The sequence below is a fragment of the Melospiza melodia genome (assembly GCF_035770615.1).
Source record: "Melospiza melodia melodia isolate bMelMel2 chromosome 17 unlocalized genomic scaffold, bMelMel2.pri SUPER_17_unloc_1, whole genome shotgun sequence".
In the NCBI taxonomy this organism is placed as follows: Eukaryota; Metazoa; Chordata; class Aves; order Passeriformes; family Passerellidae; genus Melospiza; species Melospiza melodia.
The window spans coordinates 937245-958648 of NW_026948502.1; the positions used below are offsets into that span (position 1 = coordinate 937245).

The 21404-nt window shown below is 60.1% G+C and overlaps 2 protein-coding genes across 2 annotated transcripts in view; both read left to right on the forward strand.

Annotated features, from left to right (window-relative positions):
• Positions 1-2131: 2131 nt before the first annotated feature.
• LOC134432998 (acrosin-like) lies at positions 2132-14081 on the forward strand. The gene is made up of 6 exons (XM_063181875.1): positions 2132-2415; positions 3330-3509; positions 8731-8981; positions 10640-10770; positions 13098-13243; positions 13328-14081. The coding sequence occupies exons 1-6, from the start codon at positions 2348-2350 to the stop codon at positions 14079-14081; spliced, it is 1530 nt and encodes a 509-aa protein (XP_063037945.1). The 5' UTR covers positions 2132-2347.
• Positions 14082-15814: 1733 nt separating this feature from the next.
• The window catches only part of EMC10 (ER membrane protein complex subunit 10), an 8493-nt gene continuing 2903 nt past the window's right edge, over positions 15815-21404 (forward strand). Inside the window, exons 1-5 of the mRNA XM_063181876.1 lie at positions 15815-15829; positions 16482-16721; positions 17901-17958; positions 19176-19288; positions 20144-20248. Coding sequence (XP_063037946.1) covers positions 15815-15829; positions 16482-16721; positions 17901-17958; positions 19176-19288; positions 20144-20248 — 531 coding nt within the window. The remainder of the gene's footprint in view (positions 15830-16481; positions 16722-17900; positions 17959-19175; positions 19289-20143; positions 20249-21404) is intronic.

Consider the following 21404-nt stretch of genomic DNA (forward strand, 5'->3'; position numbering starts at 1 on the left):
ATTTATTATTTACCTTCCCGTCTGGACAGGGGAAATGGGGCTTTGGGAAAATAAAAATATAATAATAATGATAATAATAATAATAATTATTATTATTTATTTGTTTGTTTATTTATTTATTTATTTATTTATTTATTCACCCTGCTGAGAACCTTCCCGTATGTACAGGGGATATGGAGCTTTGGAAAAATAAAGATATAAATAAAATATAAAAATAACTATAACTGAAAATATAAATATAAATATAAATATAAATATAAATATAAATATAAATATAAATATAAATATATCTAAATATAAATAAATATAAATATAAAGTTCCCTGCTGAGAACCTTTGTCCATTCGCAAGGAGAAAAATTGAGTTTTATAAAAATTTAAAAATAAAAATAAAGACACCATAAAGATAAACATATACATAAACTAAAACTAAAATTAAAATAAAATAAAAATAAAAATAAAAATAAAAATAAAAATAAAAATAAAAATAAAATAATTTCTCTGCTGAGAACTTTCCTCTGTTTACATACAGAAAAATAGATTTTTGTAAAAATAAAAATTAAAAAAATAAAAATAAATTCCCTGCTGAGAAGCTTCCCCAGTCTGCAAGCAGGGATTTTTCAGATAAAAATGATTTGGGGTGAAAATGGGAATTTCAGGATGGGAATTTTAGGATGGGGCTTTTGGGATATTTTGGGATAGGAATTTTTGGGATGGGGCTTTTGGGATATTTTGGGATGGGAATTTTGGGAATGTAATTCTGGGGTGGGATTTTTGGGATGGGAGTTTTGGGAATGGAATTCCATGATGGGGATTTTGGGATGGGGCTTTTGGGGTATTTTGGGATGGGAGTTTTGGGATGGGAATTTTTGGGATATTTTGGGATGGGAATTTTGGGGTGGAAATTTTTGGGATAGGGATTTTAGGATGGGAGTTTGGGGATGTTTTGGGATGGGAATTTTTGGGATATTTTGGGATGGAGATTTTGGGAATGCAATTCTATGATGGGGATTTTGGGATGGGGATTTAGGGATATTTTGGGATCAGAACGTTGGGATGGGAATTCTGGGAACACAATTTTGGAATGGGAATTTTGGGGTGGGAGTTTTTGGGATGGGGATTTTGGGATAGGGATTTTAGGATGGGAGTTTTGGGATGGGAATTTTTGGGATATTTTGGGATGGGAGTTTTGGGACGGGAATTTTTGGGATAGGGATTTTAGGATGGGAGTTTTGGGATGTTTTGGGATGGGAATTTTTGGGATATTTTGGGATGGGAGTTTTGGGACGGGAATTTTTGGGATAGGGATTTTAGGATGGGAGTTTTGGGATGTTTTGGGATGGGAATTTTTGGCATGGGGATTTTGGGAATGGAATTCTGGAATGGGAATTTTAGGATGGGAGCTTTTGGCATATTTTGGGATATTTTGGGGTGGGAATTCTGTGAGGGGAATTATGGGATGGGAATTCTGGGGTGGGAATTTTGGGATGGGGATTTTGAGAATGCAATTCTGGGGTGGGAATTTTGGGATGGGGATTTTTGGATATTTTGGGATGGGAATTCTGAAAAGGGATTTTTGGGATGGGAATTTTGGGATGACGGTTTTGGGATGAGATTTTTGGGATGGGCATTTTGAGAACGCAATTCTCGGATGGGAATTTCGGGATGGGAGTTTTGGGATGGGGATTTTGGGAGATTTTGGGATGGGATTTTTGGTTCGGGATTTTTGGGGCGGGATTTTGGTCTGGGGGCTTTTGGGATGTTTTAGGATGGGGTTTTTGGGATGGGATTTTTGGGATGACAATTTCGGGATGGGATTTTTAGCATGGGATTTTGGTCTGGGAGCTTTTGGGATGTTTTAGGATGGGGTTTTTGGGATGGGATTTTTGGGATGGGAATTTTGGGATGACGATTTTGGAATGGGATTTTTGGGATGGGGATTTTGAATGCAATTCAAATGCAATTCTCGGATGGGATTTTTGGTTCAGGATTTTTGGGACGGGATTTTGGTCTGGGAGCTTTTGGGATGTTTTAGGATGGGGTTTTCGGGATGGGATTTTTGGGATGACAATTTCGGGATGGGATTTTTGGGATGACAATTTCGGGATGGGATTTTTTGGGACAGGGATTTCCGGGACCGGGATTTTGTTCCGGGAGTTCCCGGCATTGCCCGAGGCCGCCCCGGACCCTCCGCGGCCGTTCCGCCCCTCCCCCGGTTCCACCGCTCTGTGACGGCGCCGGGCGGAACCGGGGCCGCTCTGTGACGTCATCCCCGGCCCGGCGGGACCCTCGGGACCGGGGGGGACCCTCGGGGAGCCTCGGGCGCTGCCGTTGTCCCCTGGCCCAGCCATGGCTCCGCTCTGGCTCCTGCTGCTCCTGCTGGCCGCGCCCGCCCGCGCCACCTGGGACTCGTGCGAGTGGGTGACACCCCAGGGTCCCCGAGGGCACCTGAGGGTCCCCAAGGTCACCTGAGTGTCCCTGAGGGCGTCCCGAGGGTCCCCGAGGTCACCTGAGGGTCCCCTGAGTGTCCCCGAGGGTCCCCAAGGTCTCCTGAGTGTCCCCGAGGTCACCTGAGGGCGTCCCCAGGGTCCCCCGAAGGTCCCCAAGGTCACCTGAGGATCCCCGAAGGTCCCCGAGGTTGTCCCCAGGGTTACCTGAGGGTCCCCAGGGTCCCCCTGAGGGTTCCCTGAGTGCCCTGAGTGTCCCCAAGGTCCCCAAGGTCCCCGAGGTCACCACAGCCCAGGGGGGGTCGCAGCCCCGTGCCCGTGCCAGGCTCTGGCACCACCAAGGGGACACGTGTGGCACTGGGGGCTCCTGTCCCGTGCCGGGGGTCCCCTTGTCCCTGTCTCCCTGTCGCCGTGTCGGGGTGTCCCTGTCCCTGTCCAGTGTCCACATCTTGGGGGTCACTGTCCCCGTGTCTCTGTCCCCGTGTCCCTGTCCCTTCCCGATGTCAGAGTGTCACTGTCCCCGTGTTGCAGTGTCACTGTGTCCCCGTGTCCCTGTCACTGTCACAGCCCAGGGCTGGCACAGCCGGTCAGGCAGAGCCGGTGGGCACGGTCACGTCCCCGGGTGATGTCCCTGCCCCCGTGTCACCATCCCTGTCCCTGCCCCTGTCCTGGTGTCAGGTGTCCCTGTCCCGTGTCGCGGTCCCAGTCCCTGCTCCTGTCCCATCTGTCCCTGTCCCCGTCCCTGTCCCTGTCCCTCTGTCCCCATGCCTGTCCCTGTGTCCCTCTGTCCCTGTCCCCACGTCTGTCCCCGTGTCTGTCCCTGTCCCCGTGTCTGTCCCTGTCCCCTCTGTCCCTGTCCCCACGTCTGTCCCTGTCTCCCCCAGCGGTACGTGCGGTCTCCAGCCCATGGCCGAGGAGTTCGGCGGCGGCTCCGGGCCGGTTCCCGGGGCCTGGCCGGGGCTGGCGAGCATCCAGGACCCGCTGCGGGCCGGCAGCGGCCACATCTGCGGCGGGAGCCTGATCGCGCCCGGCTGGCTGCTGACCGCGGCGCGCTGCCTGCCCCGGTGAGCGGGACAGACCCGGGACAGGCTGCGATAGAGCCGGGACAGGCTGGGGTGGGACTGGGATGGGACAGAGATGGGCTGGGATGGGTCTGGGATGAGTCTGGCATGGGGTGGGACTGGGCTGGGATGGACTGGGATGGGTCTGGGATGAGTCTGGCATGGAGTGGGATGGGCTGGGATGGACTGGGATGGGTCTGGGATGAGTCTGGCATGGAGTGGGATGGGCTGGGATGGGCTGGGATGGACTGGGATGGGTCTGGGATGAGTCTGGGATGGGCTGGGATGGGCTGGGATGGACTGGGATGGACTGGGATGAGTCTGGGATGGACTGGGATGGGTCTGGGATGGAGTGGGATGGAGTGGGATGGACTGGGATGGACTGGGATGAGTCTGGGATGGAGTGGGATGGACTGGGATGGACTGGGATGGACTGGGATGAGTCTGGGATGGACTGGGATGGACTGGGATGGGTCTGGGATGAGTCTGGGATGGGTCTGGGATGGGTCTGGGATGGACTGGGATGGGTCTGGGATGAGTCTGGGATGGGTCTGGGATGGACTGGGATGGGTCTGGGATGGACTGGGATGAGTCTGGGATGGACTGGGATGGACTGGGATGGGTCTGGGATGGACTGGGATGGGTCTGGGATGGACTGGGATGGGTCTGGGATGAGTCTGGGATGGGCTGGGATGGGTCTGGGATGGGCTGGGATGGGTCTGGGATGGGCTGGGATGGGTCTGGGATGGACTGGGATGGACTGGGATGGGTCTGGGATGGACTGGGATGGGTCTGGGATAGTTCCAGGATGGCCCAGGGCGAGCCAGGGTGGGACTGGGTGGGACCAGGATGGGCCGGGATGGGCCTGATCAGCCCCGGCTGGCTGCTGACCGCGCCCACCGCCTGCCCCGGTGAGCCGGGATAGACCCGGGATAGACACGGGATAGACCCGGGATAGACACGGGATGGAACAGGGATGGGCTGGGATGGGCCTGATCACCCCCGGCTGGCTGCTGACCGCGGCGCGCTGCCTGCCCTGGTGAGCGGGATAGACCCGGGATAGACCCGGGATAGACACGGGATGGGACCAGGATGGGCTGGGATGGGCTGGGGTGGGCTGGGGTTTGCCCAGGATGGGCCGGGATGGACCCAGGATAGTCCCAGGGGGCTCTAGGATGGGCTGGGATGGGCAAGGATGAGCGTGGGATGGGTCTAGGATGGACTCGGGATGGGCCAGGGTGGGACCGGGATAGACCCGGGATGGGCTGGGATGGGATGGGACCAGGATGGGCTGGGATGGGCCAGGATAGACCTGGGATGGGCTGGGATGGACCAGGATGGGCCAGGATAGACCCGGGATGGGCTGGGCTGGGCTGGGATGGGACCAGGATGGGCTGGGGTGGGCCAGGATAGACCCGGGATGGGCTGGGATGGACCAGGATGGGCCTGGGATAGGCTGGGATGGGCCCGGGATGGACTGGGATGGGCTGGGATGGACTGGGATGGGATGGACTGGGATGGGCCTGGGATAGGCTGGGATGGACTGGGATGGGCTGGCATGGGCTGGCATGGGTTGGCATGGCCTCAGGGGCCTTTGGGATAATCCTGGGATGGACCAGGATGGCTGGGATGGATCTGGGATGGACTGGGCTGGGATAGGCTGGGATGGGTCTAGGATGGATCCGGGATGGGCCAGGATGGGACCAGGATGGACCCGAGATAGGCTGGGATGGACTGGAATGGACTGGGATGGGCCCGGGATGGACTGGGATGGGCCCGGGATGGACTGGGATGGGCTGGGATGGACTGGGATGGGCTGGGACAAACTGGGATGGACTGGGATAGGCTGGGATGGACTGGGATGGGTTGGGATGGACTGGGATAGGCTGGGATGTGCCCGGGACGGACTGGCATGGGCTGGCATGGGCTGGCATGGGCTGGCATGGCCTCAGGGACCTTTGGGATAATCCTGGGATGGACCAGGATGGCTGAGATGGATCTGGGATGGACTGGGCTGGGATGGGCTGGGATGGACTGGGATAGGCTGGGATGGACTGGGATGGGCTGGGATGGACTGGGACAAACTGGGATGGACTGGGATAGGCTGGGATGGAGTGGGATGGACTGGGATGGACTGGGATGGACCAGATAGGCTGGGATGGCCTCGGGGGGCTTTGGGATAACCCTGGGATGGGCTGGGATGATGGACCCGGGATGAGCCTGGGATGGCCAGGGATGGTCTGGGATGGGCCCAGGGAGCTCTGGGGTGATCTGGGATGGACTCAGGGGGGCTCTGGGATGGCTCTGAGATGATCCAGGATAATCTGGGATGACCTGGGGTGATCTGGGATGGACTCAGGGGGGCTCTGGGATGGCTCTGAGATGATCCAGGATAATCTGGGATGACCTGGGATGGTCTGGGATGGCCTCGGAATGACCTCGGGAAGATCCGGGATTATCAGGGATGGTCCGGGATGGTCTGAGATGGACCTGGGATGGTCTGGAATCACCTGGGATGTTCCAGGATGGCCTTGGTGGGCTCCGAGATGGCCCTGGCATGATCTGGGATAATCTGGGATGGTCCAGGGTGATCTGGGATGGCGACGGGGGCTTTGAGATGGACCTGGGATGATCTGAGATGGTCCTGGGACGATCTGGAATTATCTGGGAGGTTCCAGGATGGCCTCGGGGGGCTCCGAGATGGCCCCGGAATGATCCGGGATGATCTGGGATGGTCAAGGATGATCTGGGATGGCCACGGGATGACCTCAGGAGGCTCTGGGAGGCTCAGGGATGGCCCTGAGGAGCTTTGGGATGGTCCTGGGATGTTCTGGGATGGCTGTGGGATGGCTGTGGGATGTTCTGGGATGATTCAGAATGGCCTCAGGAAGGTCCTGGGATAACCTTGGGAAGCTCCAGGATGATCTGGGATGGTCCAGGATGATCTGGGATGGCCACGGGATGACCTCAGGAGGCTCTGGGAGGCTCAGGGATGGCCCTGAGGAGCTTTGGGATGGTCCTGGGATGCTGCAGGAAGGTTCCGGGGGCTCTGGGATGATCCGGGATGTTCTGGGATGGCTGTGGGATGTTCTGGGATGATCCAGAATGGCCTCAGGAAGGTCCTGGGATAACCTTGGGAAGCTCCAGGATGATCTGGGATGGTCTGGGATGGCCCTGGGGGACTCCAGGATGGCCCTGGGATGATCCGTGATGCCCTGGGATGATTTTTGGATGCTCTGGGATGATCTGGAATGGCCCCAGGATGCCCTTGGGATGACCTGGGATGCTCTGAGATGGCTCTGGGGGGCTTTGGGATGGTCCAGGATGCTCTGGGATGGCCTCGGGATGGCCCTGGGATGATCTGGGATGACCTGGGATGATCTTGGACGCTCCGGGATGATCTGGAATGGCCCCAGGATGGCCCTGGGATGGCCTCGAGATGACCTCGGGAAGATCTGGGATTATCAGGGATGATCTGTGATGGTCCTGGGATGATCCAGGATAGCCCTGGGGGGCTCTGGGATGGCCCTGGGATGGTCCAGGATTATCTGGGAGGCTCCAGAATGGCCCTGGGATGGTCCAGGATGATCTGGGAGGCTCCAGGATAGCCCTGGGGAGGCTCTGGGATGGCCCTGGGATGGTCTCAGGATGATCTGGGATGGTCCAGGATGATCCCAGGAGGCTCCGGGATGGTGCCAAAAGAGCTTTGGGGTGGTCCTGGGAAGACCCAGGATGGCCCCAGGGCGCTTTCAGGTGATCCAGGATGATCTGGGATGCTCTGAGATGGCTCTGGGGGGCTTTGGGATGACCTGGGATGATCTAGGATGACCTGGGATGACCCGAGATGGCTCCAAGATGATCTGGGATGCTCTGAGATGGCTCTGGGGGGCTTTGGGATGACCTGGGATGATCTAGGATGACCTGGGATGACCCGAGATGGCTCCAGGATGATCTGGGATGGCCATGAGGGCTTTGGGATGGATCTGAGATGGACCTGGGATGGTCTTGGGGGGTCCAGGAGGTGCTGAGAAGCTCCGGGGGGCCCCGGGACAATCTTGGGATGCTCCAGGATGGCCCTAAGGAGTTTTGGGGGGATCCAGAATGGTCCGGGATGCTCCGAGATGGCTCTGGGGGGCTTTGGGATGGCCCTGGGATGGTCTGGGATGGCCCCAGGATGGCCCCAGGATGGCCCTGGTGGACTCTGGGATGGCCCTGAGATGATCCGGGATAATCTGGGATGATCTTGGACGCTCTGGGATGATCTGGGATGAGCTTGGATGCTCTGAGATGGCTCTGGGGGGCTTTGGGATGGTCCAGGATGCTGTGGGATGAGCTTGGATGCCCTGAGATGGCTCTGGGGGGCTTTGGGATGGCCCTGGGATGGTCTGGGATGGCCCCAGGATGGCCCTGGGGGACTCTGGGGTGGCCCTGAGATGATCCGGGATCATCTGGGATGTCCTCGGGATGGCCCCGGGACTCTCCGGGGTGATCTGGAATGGTGCCAGGATGGCCCTGGGATGCTCTGTCCCGGCCCCCCCGTTACCCCCGGTGTCCCGGTTGCTCTCAGCCACCCCTCACGGTGCCCCGGGTGGTCTCAGCCATCCCTCCATTACCCCCGGTGTCCCGGTTGGTCCCATCGGCCCCTCACGGTGCCCCTGGTGTCCCAGTTGGTCCCAGCTCCCCTCGCGGTGCCCCCGGTGTCCCGGTTACTCTCAGCCGCCCCTCCGTTACCCACGGTGCTCCCGGTGCTCTCCCTCACCATCCCCGGTACTCCCGGTTGGTCCCGGCTCCCCTCACGGTGCCCCCGGTGTCCCGGGCAGTCCCAGCTCCCCCTCACGGTGCCCGGTGTCCCGGTCGCTCTCAGCCGCCCCTCTGCTACCCCTGGTGGTCCCGGTTGGTCCCAGCTCCCCTGACGGTGCTCCCGGCGTCCCGGTTACTCTCAGCCGCCCCTCCGTTACCCACGGTGCTCCCGGTGCTCTCAGCTCTCCCTCACCATCCCCGGTGCTCCCGGTTGGTCCCAGCTCCCCTCACGGTGTCCCGGTTGCTCCCCTGACTGTGCTCCCGGTGTCCCGGTTGGTCCCGGCTGCCCTGGCGGTGCTCCCGGTGTCCCGGTTATTCTCAGCCGCCCCTCTGCTACCCCCGGTGGTCCCGGTTGGTCCCGGCTGCCCTGGCGGTGCTCCCGGTGTCCCGGTTGCTCCCCTGACGGTGCCCCCGGTGTCCCCAGGAACGTCACCGCCTGCCGGGTGGTTCTGGGCGCCGCCGACCTGAGCGACCCCGGGCCCGAGGCCGAGGTGCGGCGCGTGCTGCGGGCGCGGCTGCACCCGGGGCTGGACGTGGCGCTGCTGCAGCTGCAGCCGCCGGCGCGGTGCAGCGACTTCGTGCAGCTGGGCTGCGTCAGCCGGGCCCGGGAGCGGCGGGGCACCGAGGGCATCGGGCCCTGCTACACCGCGGGCTGGGCACCGCTGGCGGGCACAGGTGAGTGCCAGGGGGCACAGGTGAGGGCAGGACACAGGTGAGTGCCAGGTGTGTCTGAGATGGGCACAGGGGAGCCCCAGGTGTGTCTGAGATGGCACAGGTGAGTGCCAGGTGTGTCTGAGGTGGGCACAGGTGAGTGCCAGGTGTGTCTGAGGTGGGCAGTGCAGCACAGAGGGCATCGGGCCCTGCTACACCGCGGGGTGGGCACCACTGGCGGGCACAGGTGAGAAATGAGGGGTGGGATGGGCACAGGTGAGTGCCAGGTGTGTCTAAGGTGGGCACAGGGCAGTGCCAGGTGGGGCTGAGCTGGGGCAGGGCCACCGTGAGCAATGATGGGGAATGGGGGCACAGGGGAGTGCCAGGGTGGGCTGAGATGGGCACAGGTGAGTAATGGGTGGGCTGAGGTGGGCACAGGGCAGTGCCAGGGTGGGCTGAGATGGGCACAGGTGAGTGCCAGGTATGTCTGAGGTGGGCACAGGTGAGCAGTGGGTGGGCTGAGGTGGGCACAGGTGAGCAGCAGGTGTGTCTGAGCTGGGGCTGGGTGTCCGTGGTGGGCACAGGGCAGTGCCAGGCGGATGGGATGGGCACAGGTGGGGGTCAGGTGGGGCTGAGGGGGCACAGGTGAGTGCCCGGGCACGATGGGGGTCACAGGTCAGTGCCAGGTGTGTCTGAGGTGGGCACAGGTGAGTGCCAGCTGTGTCTCTGTGTCAGGTTAAGATCCCATCATGGTCTCGGGTCTGTCCTGAGGGTGGGCTGGGGTCCCTGGGGTGGGGGCTGGGGTCCCACAGAAGACACAGGGGTGCCCAGGTGTGCCCAGGTATGCCCAGGTGTGCCCAGGTGTGTCCCAGGTGTGCCCAGGTGTGCCCAGGGGTGCCCAGGTGTGCCCAGGTGTATCCCAGGTATGCCCAGGTGTGCCCAGGTGTGCCCCAAGGGTACCAGGTGTACCCAGGTGTGTCCCCAGCTGTGTCCAGGTGTGCCCAGGTGTACCCAGGTGTGTCCAGGTGTGTCCCAGGTGTACCCAGGGGTGCCCAGGTGTGGGGCAGGTGTATCCCAGATGTGCCCAGGTGTGGGGCAGGTGTATCCCAGGTATGCTCAGGTGTGCCCAGGTGTATCCCAAGTGTGGCCCAGGTGTACCCAGGTGTGTCCCAAGGGTGCCAGGTGTACCCAGGTGTGTCCCCAGCTGTGCCCAGGTGTATCCCAGCTGTACCCAGGTGTACCCAGGTGTATCCCAGCTGTACCCAGGTGTACCCAGGTGCGTCCCCAGGTGTGCCCACGTGTACCCAGGTGTGTCCAGGGTGTGTCCCAAGGGTGCCAGGTGTACCCAGGTGTGTCCCCAGCTGTGTCCAGGTGTATCCCAGGTGTATCCCAGGTGTACCCAGGTGTGTCCCAGGCGTACCCAGGGGTGCCCAGGTGTGTCCAGGGTGTGTCCCAAAGGTGCCAGGTGTACCCGGATGTCCCCAGCTGTGTCCAGGTGTGCCCAGGTGTGTCCCCAGCTGTGTCCAGGTGTATCCCAGCTGTCCCCAGGTGTACCCAGGTGTATCCCAGGTGTACCCAGGTGTATCCCAGGTGTGTCCCCAGCTGTACCCAGGTGTCCCCAGCTGTGCCCAGGTGTGCCCGGCTGTGCCGGTTCTGGCTCTCACGCCCGGCCCCGCCCCCAGCCCCGCCCCGGGAGGTGATGCGGGAGGTGCAGGTGCGGCTGCTCCCGCCCGAGCTCTGCGACAGCGCCGGGAGCGCGGCCCCGCCCCAGGTGTGCGCGGAGAACCCGCGGGGCGGCTCCGACAGCTGCCAGGTGAGCCCGGCCCCGCCCCCAGCCAGAACCCCGCCCCGTTCCCGTTCCCCACCTGGACCCCGTGTCCCGGTGCCAATCCCTGTCCCGGTGCCAATCCCTGTGCCAGTTCAAATCCCAATCCAAATCCTGATCCCAATCCTGATCCCAATCCCGGTCCCTGTCCTGATCCTGGCCCCAATCCCGATCCCGATCCTGACCCTGGTGCCAGTTCCAATCCCAGTCCTAGTCCCAATCCCAATCCGATCCCAGTCCTAATGCCAGTCCCATTCTGATCCCAATGCCGATCCCAGTGCCAGTCCCAATCCCAGTCCCAGTCCTGGTCCCCATCCCCATCCCGAACCCTGTCCCAGTCCCAATCCCAATCCCTATCCCAATCCCGGTCCCAATCCCGGTCCTAATCCCGGTCCTAATCCCAATCCCCGATCCCAGTCCTAATCCCAGTCCCAGTCCTGGTCCCCATCCCCATCCCGAACCCAGTCCCAGTCCCAATCCCAATCCCAGTCCCTGTCCCAATCCCGGTCCTAATCCCAATCCTGATTCCAGTCCTAATCCAGTCCCAACTCCAGTTCCGATTCCCATCCCGATCCCGGTGCCAGTTGCAATCCCAATCCCGGTCCCGATTCCAATCCTGATCCCGATCCTCATCCCAGTCCCGGCCCCGATCCCCATCCCGATCCTGATCCCGGTGCCAATCTCGATCCAGCCCCGTTCCGTTCCTGTCCTTCCCATCCCTGCCTGGGTCCCGTGTCCCGGGGCTGCCATCCCGAATCCAGTGCCAATCCCAATCCAGTCCCGGTGCCAGTCCGATCCCAATCCTGACCCAGGTGCCAGTTCCAATCCCAATCCCAATCCCAATCCTGACCCTGTGTCAGTTCCAATCCTGATCCCAATCCCGATCCCAATCCCAATCCAATACCAGTTCCAATCCTAATCCCAGTCCCAGCTCCGGTCCTAATCCCAATCCTGGTCTCGGTCCCAGTTCCAATCCCAATCCCAATCCCCATCCCAATCCTGATCCCGGTCCTAATCCCAGTCCCAGTCCCGAATCCCCATCCCTGTCCCGATGCCAGTGCCAGTCTCAATCCCAGTCCGATCCCCATCCCGATTCCAGCCCTAGTCCCAGTCCCAGCTCCGGTCCTGATCCCCATCCCAATCCCTGGGCCAGTTCCAATCCCAATCCTAATCCCAATCCTGACTCCAGCCCTATCCCAGTCCAGCTCCGGTCCTGATCCCCATTCCAATCCCGGTGCCAGCTGCAATCCCAATCCAGTCTCGATTCCACTCCCGATCCTGATCCCGCCCCTTTTCTGTGTCCTGGGGCTGCCGTCCCAGTCCCAGTCCCAATCCCGGCCTCAGTCCTAATCCCAGTCCCAATCCCCATCCCAGTCCCGGTCCCGGTGCCAATCTCGATCCCAGCCCCGTTCCCGTTCCCATTCCCGTTCCCCGCCCTCCCGTGTCCCGGGGCTGCCATCCCGATCCCTGTGCCAGTTCCAATCCCAATCCTGATCCGCTCCTAATCCCAATCGCAATCCTGATCCCAGTCCCGGTGCCAATCTCGATCCCGCTCCCGATCCCTTTCCGATCCTGATCCCGATGCCAATCCCAATCCTGGTTCCAGTCCCGTTCCCGGTCCTGATCCCAGTCCCGTTCCCGTTCCCGTTCCCGATCCCCACCCGTGTCCCGGGGCTGCCTCTCTCCACTGCCCCTCCCCACTGACTCCCACTGCCCCTCCCCCACTGACTCCCACTGCCCCTCCCCCACTGACTTCCGCCTTCCTCCCCCCTTTCGCTGACCCTCTCCCTTCCCATTGCCCCTTCCCCACCCTTGCCCTTCCCCCCACTGACCCTCTCCCCACTGACCCTCCCCCCCTCTGCCTCCCTCCTCTCCTCTCCTCTCCTCTCCTCTCCTCTCCTCTCCTCTCCTCTCCTCTCCTCTCCTCTCCTCTTCCTCTCCTCTCCTCTCCTCTCCTCTCCTCTCCTCTCCTCTCCTCTCCTCTCCTCTCCTCTCCTCTCCTCTCCTCTCCTCTCCTCTCTCTCCTCTCCTCTCCTCTCCTCTCCTCTCCTCTCCTCTCCTCTCCTCTCCTCTCCTCTCCTCTCCTCTCCCTCCTCTCCCCTTCCCTTCCCTTCCCTTCCCCTTCCCTTCCCTTCCCTTCCCTTCCCTTCCCTTCCTTCCTTCCCTTCCCTTCCCTTCCCTTCCCTTCCCTTCCCTTCCCTTCCCTTCCCTTCCCCTTCCCTTCCCTTCCCTTCCCTTCCCTTCCTTCCTTCCCTTCCCTTCCCTTCCCTTCCTTCCCTTCCCTTCCCTTCCCTTCCCGTCCCTCTCCCGGTTAGGGTGACCCGGGCGCGCCCCTCGTGTGCCGGTTCCGGGGCTCGGGCCCGTTCTGGCTCCTCGGTGTCACCGCCAGCGGCCGCGGCTGCGTCTTCACCCCGGCCTGGCTCTTCAGCCGCTGGATCCTGCGGCAGCTGGAGAGCCCCGAGCCCATCGACACCTTCGCGAGCACCGGCAGGAGCACCGGCGGCAGCACCGGGAGCAACGGGAGCACCGAGAGCAGCGGCGGGAGCGGCCCGGAGCTCGAAGAGCCGAGCGCGGTGCTGCTGCGGTTCTTCTCCGTGATGCGGGACCTGATCCGGTTCCTGCGGGACACCGCGGGGCGGCTGAGGGCGCGGGAGCGACCGGGACACCGGGGCGGGACTGCCGGTGTGCCGGGATGGGCACTGCCGGTGTACCAGGACGGGAGTGACCGGGGCACCGCGACGGGACTGCCGGTGTGCCGGGATGTGAATTCCCTCCCGGGATGGCAATTCCCCGTGTGCCGGGATGTGAATTCCCTCCCGGGATGGCAATTCCCCGAGTGCCGGGACGGGAATTCCCTCCCGGGATGGCAATTCCCCGTGTGCCGGGATGTGAATTCCCTCCCGGGATGGAAATTCCCCGTGTGCCGGGATGGGAATTCTTTCCCGGATGAGTACTCCCGGTATCCTAGGACAGGAATTCCCTCCCGGATGGGCATTCCCGGTGTCCCAGGATGTGAATTCCCTCCCGGGACGGGAATTCAGGGTGTACCGGGACAGGAATTCCCTCTCGGTGTGCCGGCACGGGCGTGCCCGGTGTGCCAGGATGTGAATTCCCTCCCGGATGAGCACTCCCGGTGTCCCGGGCCAGGAATTCCCTCCCGGATGAGCACTCCCGGTGTCCCGGGACAGGAATTCCCTCCCGGTGTCCCGGGCCTCACCCGCTCCGTGCCCATCCCGAGGAGCGGCCCCGCCCCCCCCGGCTCTAATTTGAATAAAATCCCGCATTTTGCTCATTCCTGATTTGTTCATTCCTGATTTGCTCGTCCCCGTTTTTCCCATCCCGATTTTCCCATCCCCATTTTTCCATCCCCGCTTTTCCCATTCCTGTTTTCCCATCCCCATTCTTCTCATTCCCATTTTGCCCATTCCCATTTTTCCCATCCCCATTTTTCTCATTCCCGTTTTCCATCCCCATTTTGCTCATCCCTTTTGCTCGTTTTTGCTCATTCCCATTTTCTCCCATCCCCATTTTGCCCATTCCCGTTTTCCCATTTTCTTCATTCCCATTTTGCCCATTCCTGATTTGCTCATCCCCGTTTTGCCCGTTCCCGTTTTACCCATTCCCCGTTTTTCCCATCGCCGTTTTTCCCATTCCCGTTTTGCTCATTCCCATTTTGCTTGTCCCTGTTTTGCTCATCCCCGTTTTGCCCATTCCCGTTTTACCCAATCCTGTTCGTTCCTGTTTTGCTTGTTCTCATTTCGCTCGTTCCCATTTTTCCCATCCCCGTTTTGCCCATCCCCATTTTGCCCATCCCCCGTTTTTCTTGTTCCCGTTTTGCCCATTCCCATTTTTCTCATCCCCGTTTTCCCCATCCCTGTTTTGTTCATCCCAGTTTTGCCCATTCCTGTTTCGCTCGTTCCCGTTTTTCTCATCCCCAGTTTTTTCCATTCTCTTTTTGCCCATCCCCGTTTTTCTCATCCCAGTTTTGCCCATTCCTGTTTTGCCCATCCCTGTTTTGCTCATTCCTGTTTTTCCCATCCCCCTTTTTGCCCATTCCCGTTTTGCCCATCCCCATTTTGCCTGTTCCCGTTTTTCTCATCCCACATTTTGCCCATTCCCAATTTGTCCATCCCTGTTTTGCTCATTCCCGTTTTTCCCATTCCCGTTTTCCCATTTTGCCCATTCCCATTTTGCCCATTCCTATTTTCCCGTCCCTGTTTTGCCCATTCCCATTTTCCCATTCCTGTTTTCCCATTTTGCCCATTCCCATTTTTCCCCATCCCTGATTTGCTTATTCATGTTTTGCCCATTCCTGTTTCCCATTCCCATTTTCCCATTCCCGTTTCGCCCATTCCCGTTTTTGCCCATTCCCATTTTCCATTCCCATTTCCATTCCCATTTCCCATTCCTGTTTCCCATTCCCGTTTCGCCCATTCCCGTTTTGCCCATTCCCATTTCCATTCCCATTTTCCCATTCCCGTTTCCCATTCCCGTTTTTCCCATTCCTGTTTCCCATTCCCATTTTCCCATTCCCGTTTTGCCCATTCCCATTTTCCCATTCCCGTTTCCCATTCCCGTTTCCCATTCCTGTTTTGCCCATTCCCATTTTCCCATTCCCATTTTTCCCATTCCCGTTTTGCCCATTCCCATTTTCCCATTCCCGTTTTTGCCCATTCCTGTTTCCCATTCCCATTTTCCCATTCCCGTTTCGCCCATTCCCGTTTTGCCCATTCCCATTTTCCCATTCCTGTTTCCCATTCCCGTTTTGCCCATTCCCATTTTCCCATTCCTGTTTTGACCATTCCCATTTTCCCATTCCTGTTTCCCATTCCCGTTTTGTCCATTCCCATTTTTCTCATTCCCGTTTTGCCCATTCCTGGTTTTGCTCTGCCCCATTCCAGTTCCTGCCCTGGGACAGGTGAGGCCTCACCTGAAGGGGGCGGGGCTTGGGAAGGGGGCAGGGAAACGAGGGGGGGACACCGGGCTGGGGGTGACCCCCCAAAATCCATCAAGGGGCACTGGGGGTCTCCAGATGTCACTGGGAGGGGTCAGGGGTCACTGGGAGGTCCCCAAATGTTACTGGGAAGAGTCCCAGAGGTCACTGGGAGGTCCCCAGAGGTCACTGGGAGGGGTCTCAGGGGTCACTGGGAGGTCTCCAGATGTCACTGGGGGGTCCCCAAATGTCACTGGGGGTCCCCAGAGGTCACTGTGGGGGACTCAGGGGTGACTGGGAGGTCCCCAGATGTCACCGGGAAGTCCTCAAGCATCACTGGGAGGTCCCCAAGGGTCACTGGGAGGTCCCAGAATCACTGGGAGGTCCCCAAAAGTGACCAGGAGGTCCCCGAAGGTCATTGAGAAGCCCCAGAGGTCACTAGAGTGTCTGCAAATGTCACTGGGAGGTCCCCCAAATGTCACTGGGAGGTCCCCAGATGTCACTGGGAGGTCCCCAGGTGTTACTGGGGGGTTCCCCAAATATCACTGGAGGGGTCTCAGGGGTCACTGGGAGGGGGTCAGGGATTACCAAGAGGGGTCAGAGGTCACTGGGGGGGGTCCCTCTGTCCATCCCGGGGGTTCCTGGGCTGGATTTGGGGGCGGGAACACACAAATGGAAGCACCGTGTTGGCCCCGCCCCCTCACAGAAGCCCCTCACCTCCAATAGACCCTGCCCACCCCTCCGGACCACGCCCCCTTCACCGTAGCCCCGCCCATCGCCGGTAGCCACGCCCATCCGTTCTAGCCCCGCCCACTCACGCCAGCACAGCCAATTCGTTGTAGCCACGCCCAATCGCTGTAGCCCCGCCCCGTTCCCGCCGTGCCCCGCGCTCCAAGATGGCGGCGCCGTGGCCGCTGCCGGTGCTGGCGCTGCTGGCGGCGGGGGCGGCGCTGGGCGAGGCGGGGGGCTCTGCCGGGGGGGCACCGGCACCGGAACCGGCACCAGGGTGAGCAGGGGGGGCTCCGGAAACACCGGGGAACCGGGGGTGGGGTAACCGGCGCCGGTACCGGCACCAGGGTGAGCAGGCGGGGCTCCGGTACCGGGGGGTTCTGCCGGGTGGGCTCCGGTACCGGGATCACCGGGGTGGAACCGGTACCGGTACCAGGGTGAGCACGGCGGGCTCCGGTACCGGGAGCACCGGGGAACCGAGGGGGCCTCGGTGCCGGGACAGCGCTCGGTACCCGGTGCTCGGTGTTCATCAGGGCCCCGTGCCGGGAACTCTCATTAATATTAATTAGGGGGCGTGTAAACAGAATCGCCGGTAGCCCAGAGGGGTTCTTAATAAATATTATTAATGATGAATATTAATTAGGGCGTGTGGACACCAAGTGTGTTTGAATCCGTGAGGGGCGTGGCGTGTTTGTCCTCATTAATATTAATTAGGGGGCGTGTAAACAGAATCGCCGGTAGCCCAGAGGGGCTCTTAATAAATATTATTATTAATAATTAATATTAATCAGGGGGTGTGGAAACCAGTAGTGTTTGAATCTGTGAGGGGAGGGGCCGTGTGATGTCCTCATTAATATTAATTAGGAGTGAACCAACCAATAGCGGCCGTAGCTGCGAGGGGCGGGGCCACGTGGTTTCCCTCATTAATATTAATTAGGGGCTGTATAAACCAAGTTTGTTTGAATTCGTGAGGGGCGGGGCCACGTGTCTGTCCTCATTAATATTAATTAGCGTAAACTGCTCCTTTACCTGGGAGGGGCGGGGCTGCTTGCTGCCCTCATTAATATTAATTAACGGGTTCGGGTTCAAATTAATGAGTCCGCCGGTTCCAGCTCATTAATGCTAAGGAGGGGCGGTTCTGGCTCCTGCCAGCTGATTAATATTCATGAGGGGGATGAGGCTGCGGAGCCTCATTAGCATTAATGAGGGCGCAGGGCTGGTCATTAATATTCATGAGGTCTGCGGGGTCTCACCACCCTGTCACCCTCGTGTCACCTCCATGTCACCCTCGTGTCCTTCTCGTCTCACTGTCCTGGTGCCACCCCATGTCACCCCCCTGGTGTCCCCTGTTGTCCCTGTGGTGTCCCTGTCCTGGTGTCCCCATGGTGCCACCCCTGTGTCCCCCACCATGTCCCTGTCCTGGTGCCACCCCCGTGTCCCGTCCGTGTCCCCCCAGGCCAGTGACACCGAGAGCTGCCGGGTGAGCCTGACCCTGGAGCACTCCTTTGAACTGGGTGAGGGACACTGGGGACATTGGGGACACTGGGACACTGGGACATTGGGGGGGATTGGAGACATTGGGGACATTGGGGACACTGGGGACACTGGGACATTGGGGGGATTGGAGACATTGGGGACAGTGGGGGGATTGGGGGGATTGGGGACATTGGGGACAGTGGGGACACTGGAGGGCATTGGGGACATTGGAGGATTGGGGACATTGGAGACACTGGGGGACATCGGGGGATTAGGGACACTGGAGGGCATTGAGGACATCAGGGACATTGTGGGGCCCTGAGGAGATTGGGGACAGTGGGATATTGGGGACATTGGGAGACATTCAGGACATTGGGGACACTGGGGACAGGGGGACATCAGGAGCAGTGGGGACAGTGGGGGGCACTGGGGATGTTGGGGGACAGGGGGACATCAGGGACACTGGGGACACTGGGGGGACATCGAGGGGACTGGGGGCACTGGAGGCATGGGGGGACATTGGGACATTGGGGACATTGGGACACTGATCTGGGTGGCAGCATGGGGACATGGAGGTGGCACTGGGGATGTGGGAATGGGAATGGCACTGGGGGCACAGGGACAGGGGTGGCACTGGGGACATGGGGAGAGGGGTGGCACTGGGGGTACTGGGCTGGAGGTGGCACTGGGAGTACAGGGGAGTACGGGGACAGGGTGGCACTGGGGACATTGGGCTGGAGGTGGCACCGGGGACACAGGGATGGCACCGGGGGCAGGGGGACTGGGCTGTCCCTGGTGCCAGCGCTGTGTCCCAATGTCCCCATATCCCCCCTTCCCCTGTCCCCATGTCCCTCTGTCTCCATCCCTGTCCACCTGTCCCCCCTCCCTGTTTGTATCCTTGTCCCCTCTGTCCCCATCGCTGTCCCTGTCCCCATGTCCCCCTGTCCCCATTCCTGTCCCTTCTATCCTCTGTCCCTCTGTCCCCTCTGTCCCTGTCCCCCATCCCTGTCCCATGTCCTTGTCCCCATCCCTGTCCCCTACCCCCTATCCCCTGTCCCTCTGTCTGTCCCTCTGTCCCCATCCCTGTCCCCCTGTCCCCCCTCCCTGTTTGTATCCTTGTCCCCTCTATCCCCATCCCTGTCCCTGTCTCTGTCTGTGTCCCTGTCCCATCCCTGTCCCTCTATCCCCATCCCTGGCCTCCCTTTCCCTGTCCCCTGTCCCCCTGTCCGTGTCTGTCCGTCTGTCCGTCCCGCAGATGACGTGCCGCGGTTCCGCCGCCGGGGGTCGCTGTCGCTGAGCTGGGGCCCCGAGCCCGCGCTGGCGCTGGCGCAGAAACCGCTGGGGGAGGAGGAGAGAGCGCGGCTGAGGGTGAGGGACGGACAGACAGACAGGACAGACAGACACGGGCAGGGGGACATGGGGACCGCTGGGGGAGGAGGAGAGAGCGCGGCTGAGAGTGAGGGACGGACGGACAGACAGACACGGACAGGGGGACATGGGGACACACCAGGACACGGGGGGACACGGAGAGAGCGCGGCACAGGGTGAGGGACAGACGGACATGGGGACCGGGGGACACGGGGGGACAGTGTAGGGGACGTTGGGGTGACACTGAAGGGACATGGAGGTGACCCTGGGGTGACGCTGGAGTGACACACAGGTGACACTGAGGTGACATTGGGTGACATTAGGTGACATTGAGGTGACACTGAGTTGACACTGGGTAACACTGGGTGACACTGAGTTGACACTGAGGTGACATTAAGGTGACATTGGGTGACACTGAGGTGACACTGAGGTGACACTGGGTGACTCTGGGTGACATTGGGTGACACTGGGTGACAGTGGGTGACACTGGGTGACATTAAGGTGACATTGGGTGCCACTGGGTGACATTGGGTGACACTGAGGTGACACTGGGGTGACACAGCAGTGACAATAAGGTGACATTGTCCCCACAGGAGGTGGCAGCTCAGGATGGGCTGTACCGGGTGCAGGTCAGGGTGACACTGAGGTGACACTGGGCTGACACTGGGTGACACTGAGGTGACAATAAGGTGACACTGAGGTGACATTGTCCTCACAGGAGGTGGCAGTGCAGTACGGGCTGTACCGGGTGCAGGTCAGGGTGACACTGGGTGACACTGAGGTGACACTGAGGGTGACAATAAGGTGACATTGAGGTGACAATAAGGTGACACTGAGGTGACATTGTCCCCACAGGAGGTGGCAGCTCAGGACGGGCTGTACCGGGTGCGGGTCCCCGCCATCCCCCCGGGCCCTGGTGAGGACGGGGACACCGAGTTTGTCACCTCCTTCGTGAGGGCGGTGAGTGACACTGGGGACACCTGGGACACCTGGGGACACCTTGGGGACACCTGGGAACACCCCTGGGGGACACCTTGGGGACACCCCTGGGGGACACCCCTGGGGACACCTGGGACACACTTGGGACTCCCTGGGGACACCTGGGACACCCTGACCTGTGTCACTTCTGTCACCCCCTGTGTCACCCCCTGGGACCCACCTGGGACACCCCCTGGGACACCCCGGGGTCCTCCTGCCCCTTGTCCCCCCATGTCCCTGTCACCCTCCCTGTGTCCCCCCATGTCCCTGTCACCCTCCCTGTGTCCCCTCACACCCTGTCACCCTCCCTGTGTCCCCCCCCCGTTGTCCCCTCAGTGCCCTCACCCTGTGCCCCTGTCCCCTTGTGTCCCACTGTGTCCCTGTGCCCCCTCATGTGTCCCCTGGGGCACTGTCACCTGTGTCCCTGTGTCCCCTCATGTGTCCCCATGCTACTGTCCCCCTCATGTGTCCTGTGACACTGTCACCCGTGTCCTCTGTGTCCCCTCACAGGTCCCCGTGCCACTATCACCTGTGTCCCGTGACACTGTCACCCATGTCCCCCGTGTCCCCTCACAGGTCCCTGTGCCACTATCACCTGTGTCCCCGTGTTTCCCTGCCACCGTCACCCATGTCCCCACGTCCCTGTCCCCTCACATGTCCCCGTGCCACCGTATCCTGTGTCCTCATGTCCCTGTGCCACAATCACCGTGTCCCCCTGTCCCCTCACGTGTCCCTGTGTCTCCTCATGTGTCCCTGTGCCCATGTCCCCTCATGTCCCCATGTCCCCTCATGTCCCCTCACACGTCCCCCATGTCCCCTCATGTCCCCTCATGTCCCCTCACACGTCCCCATGTCCCCTCATGTCCCCCGTCTCCTCATGTCCCCTCACATGTCCCCCATGTCCCCTCATGTCCCCCCTGTCTCCTCATGTCCCCATGTCCCTGACGTGTCCCCATGTCCCCATGTCCCCTCATGTCCCCCGTCTCCTCATGTCCCCTCACATGTCCCCCATGTCCCCTCATGTCCCCCTCACACGTCCCCATGTCCCCTCATGTCCCCCCTGTCCCCTCATGTCCCCGTGTCCCCATGTCCCCTCATGTCCCCCCTGTCCCCCTCTCATGTCCCCGTGTCCCCTCAA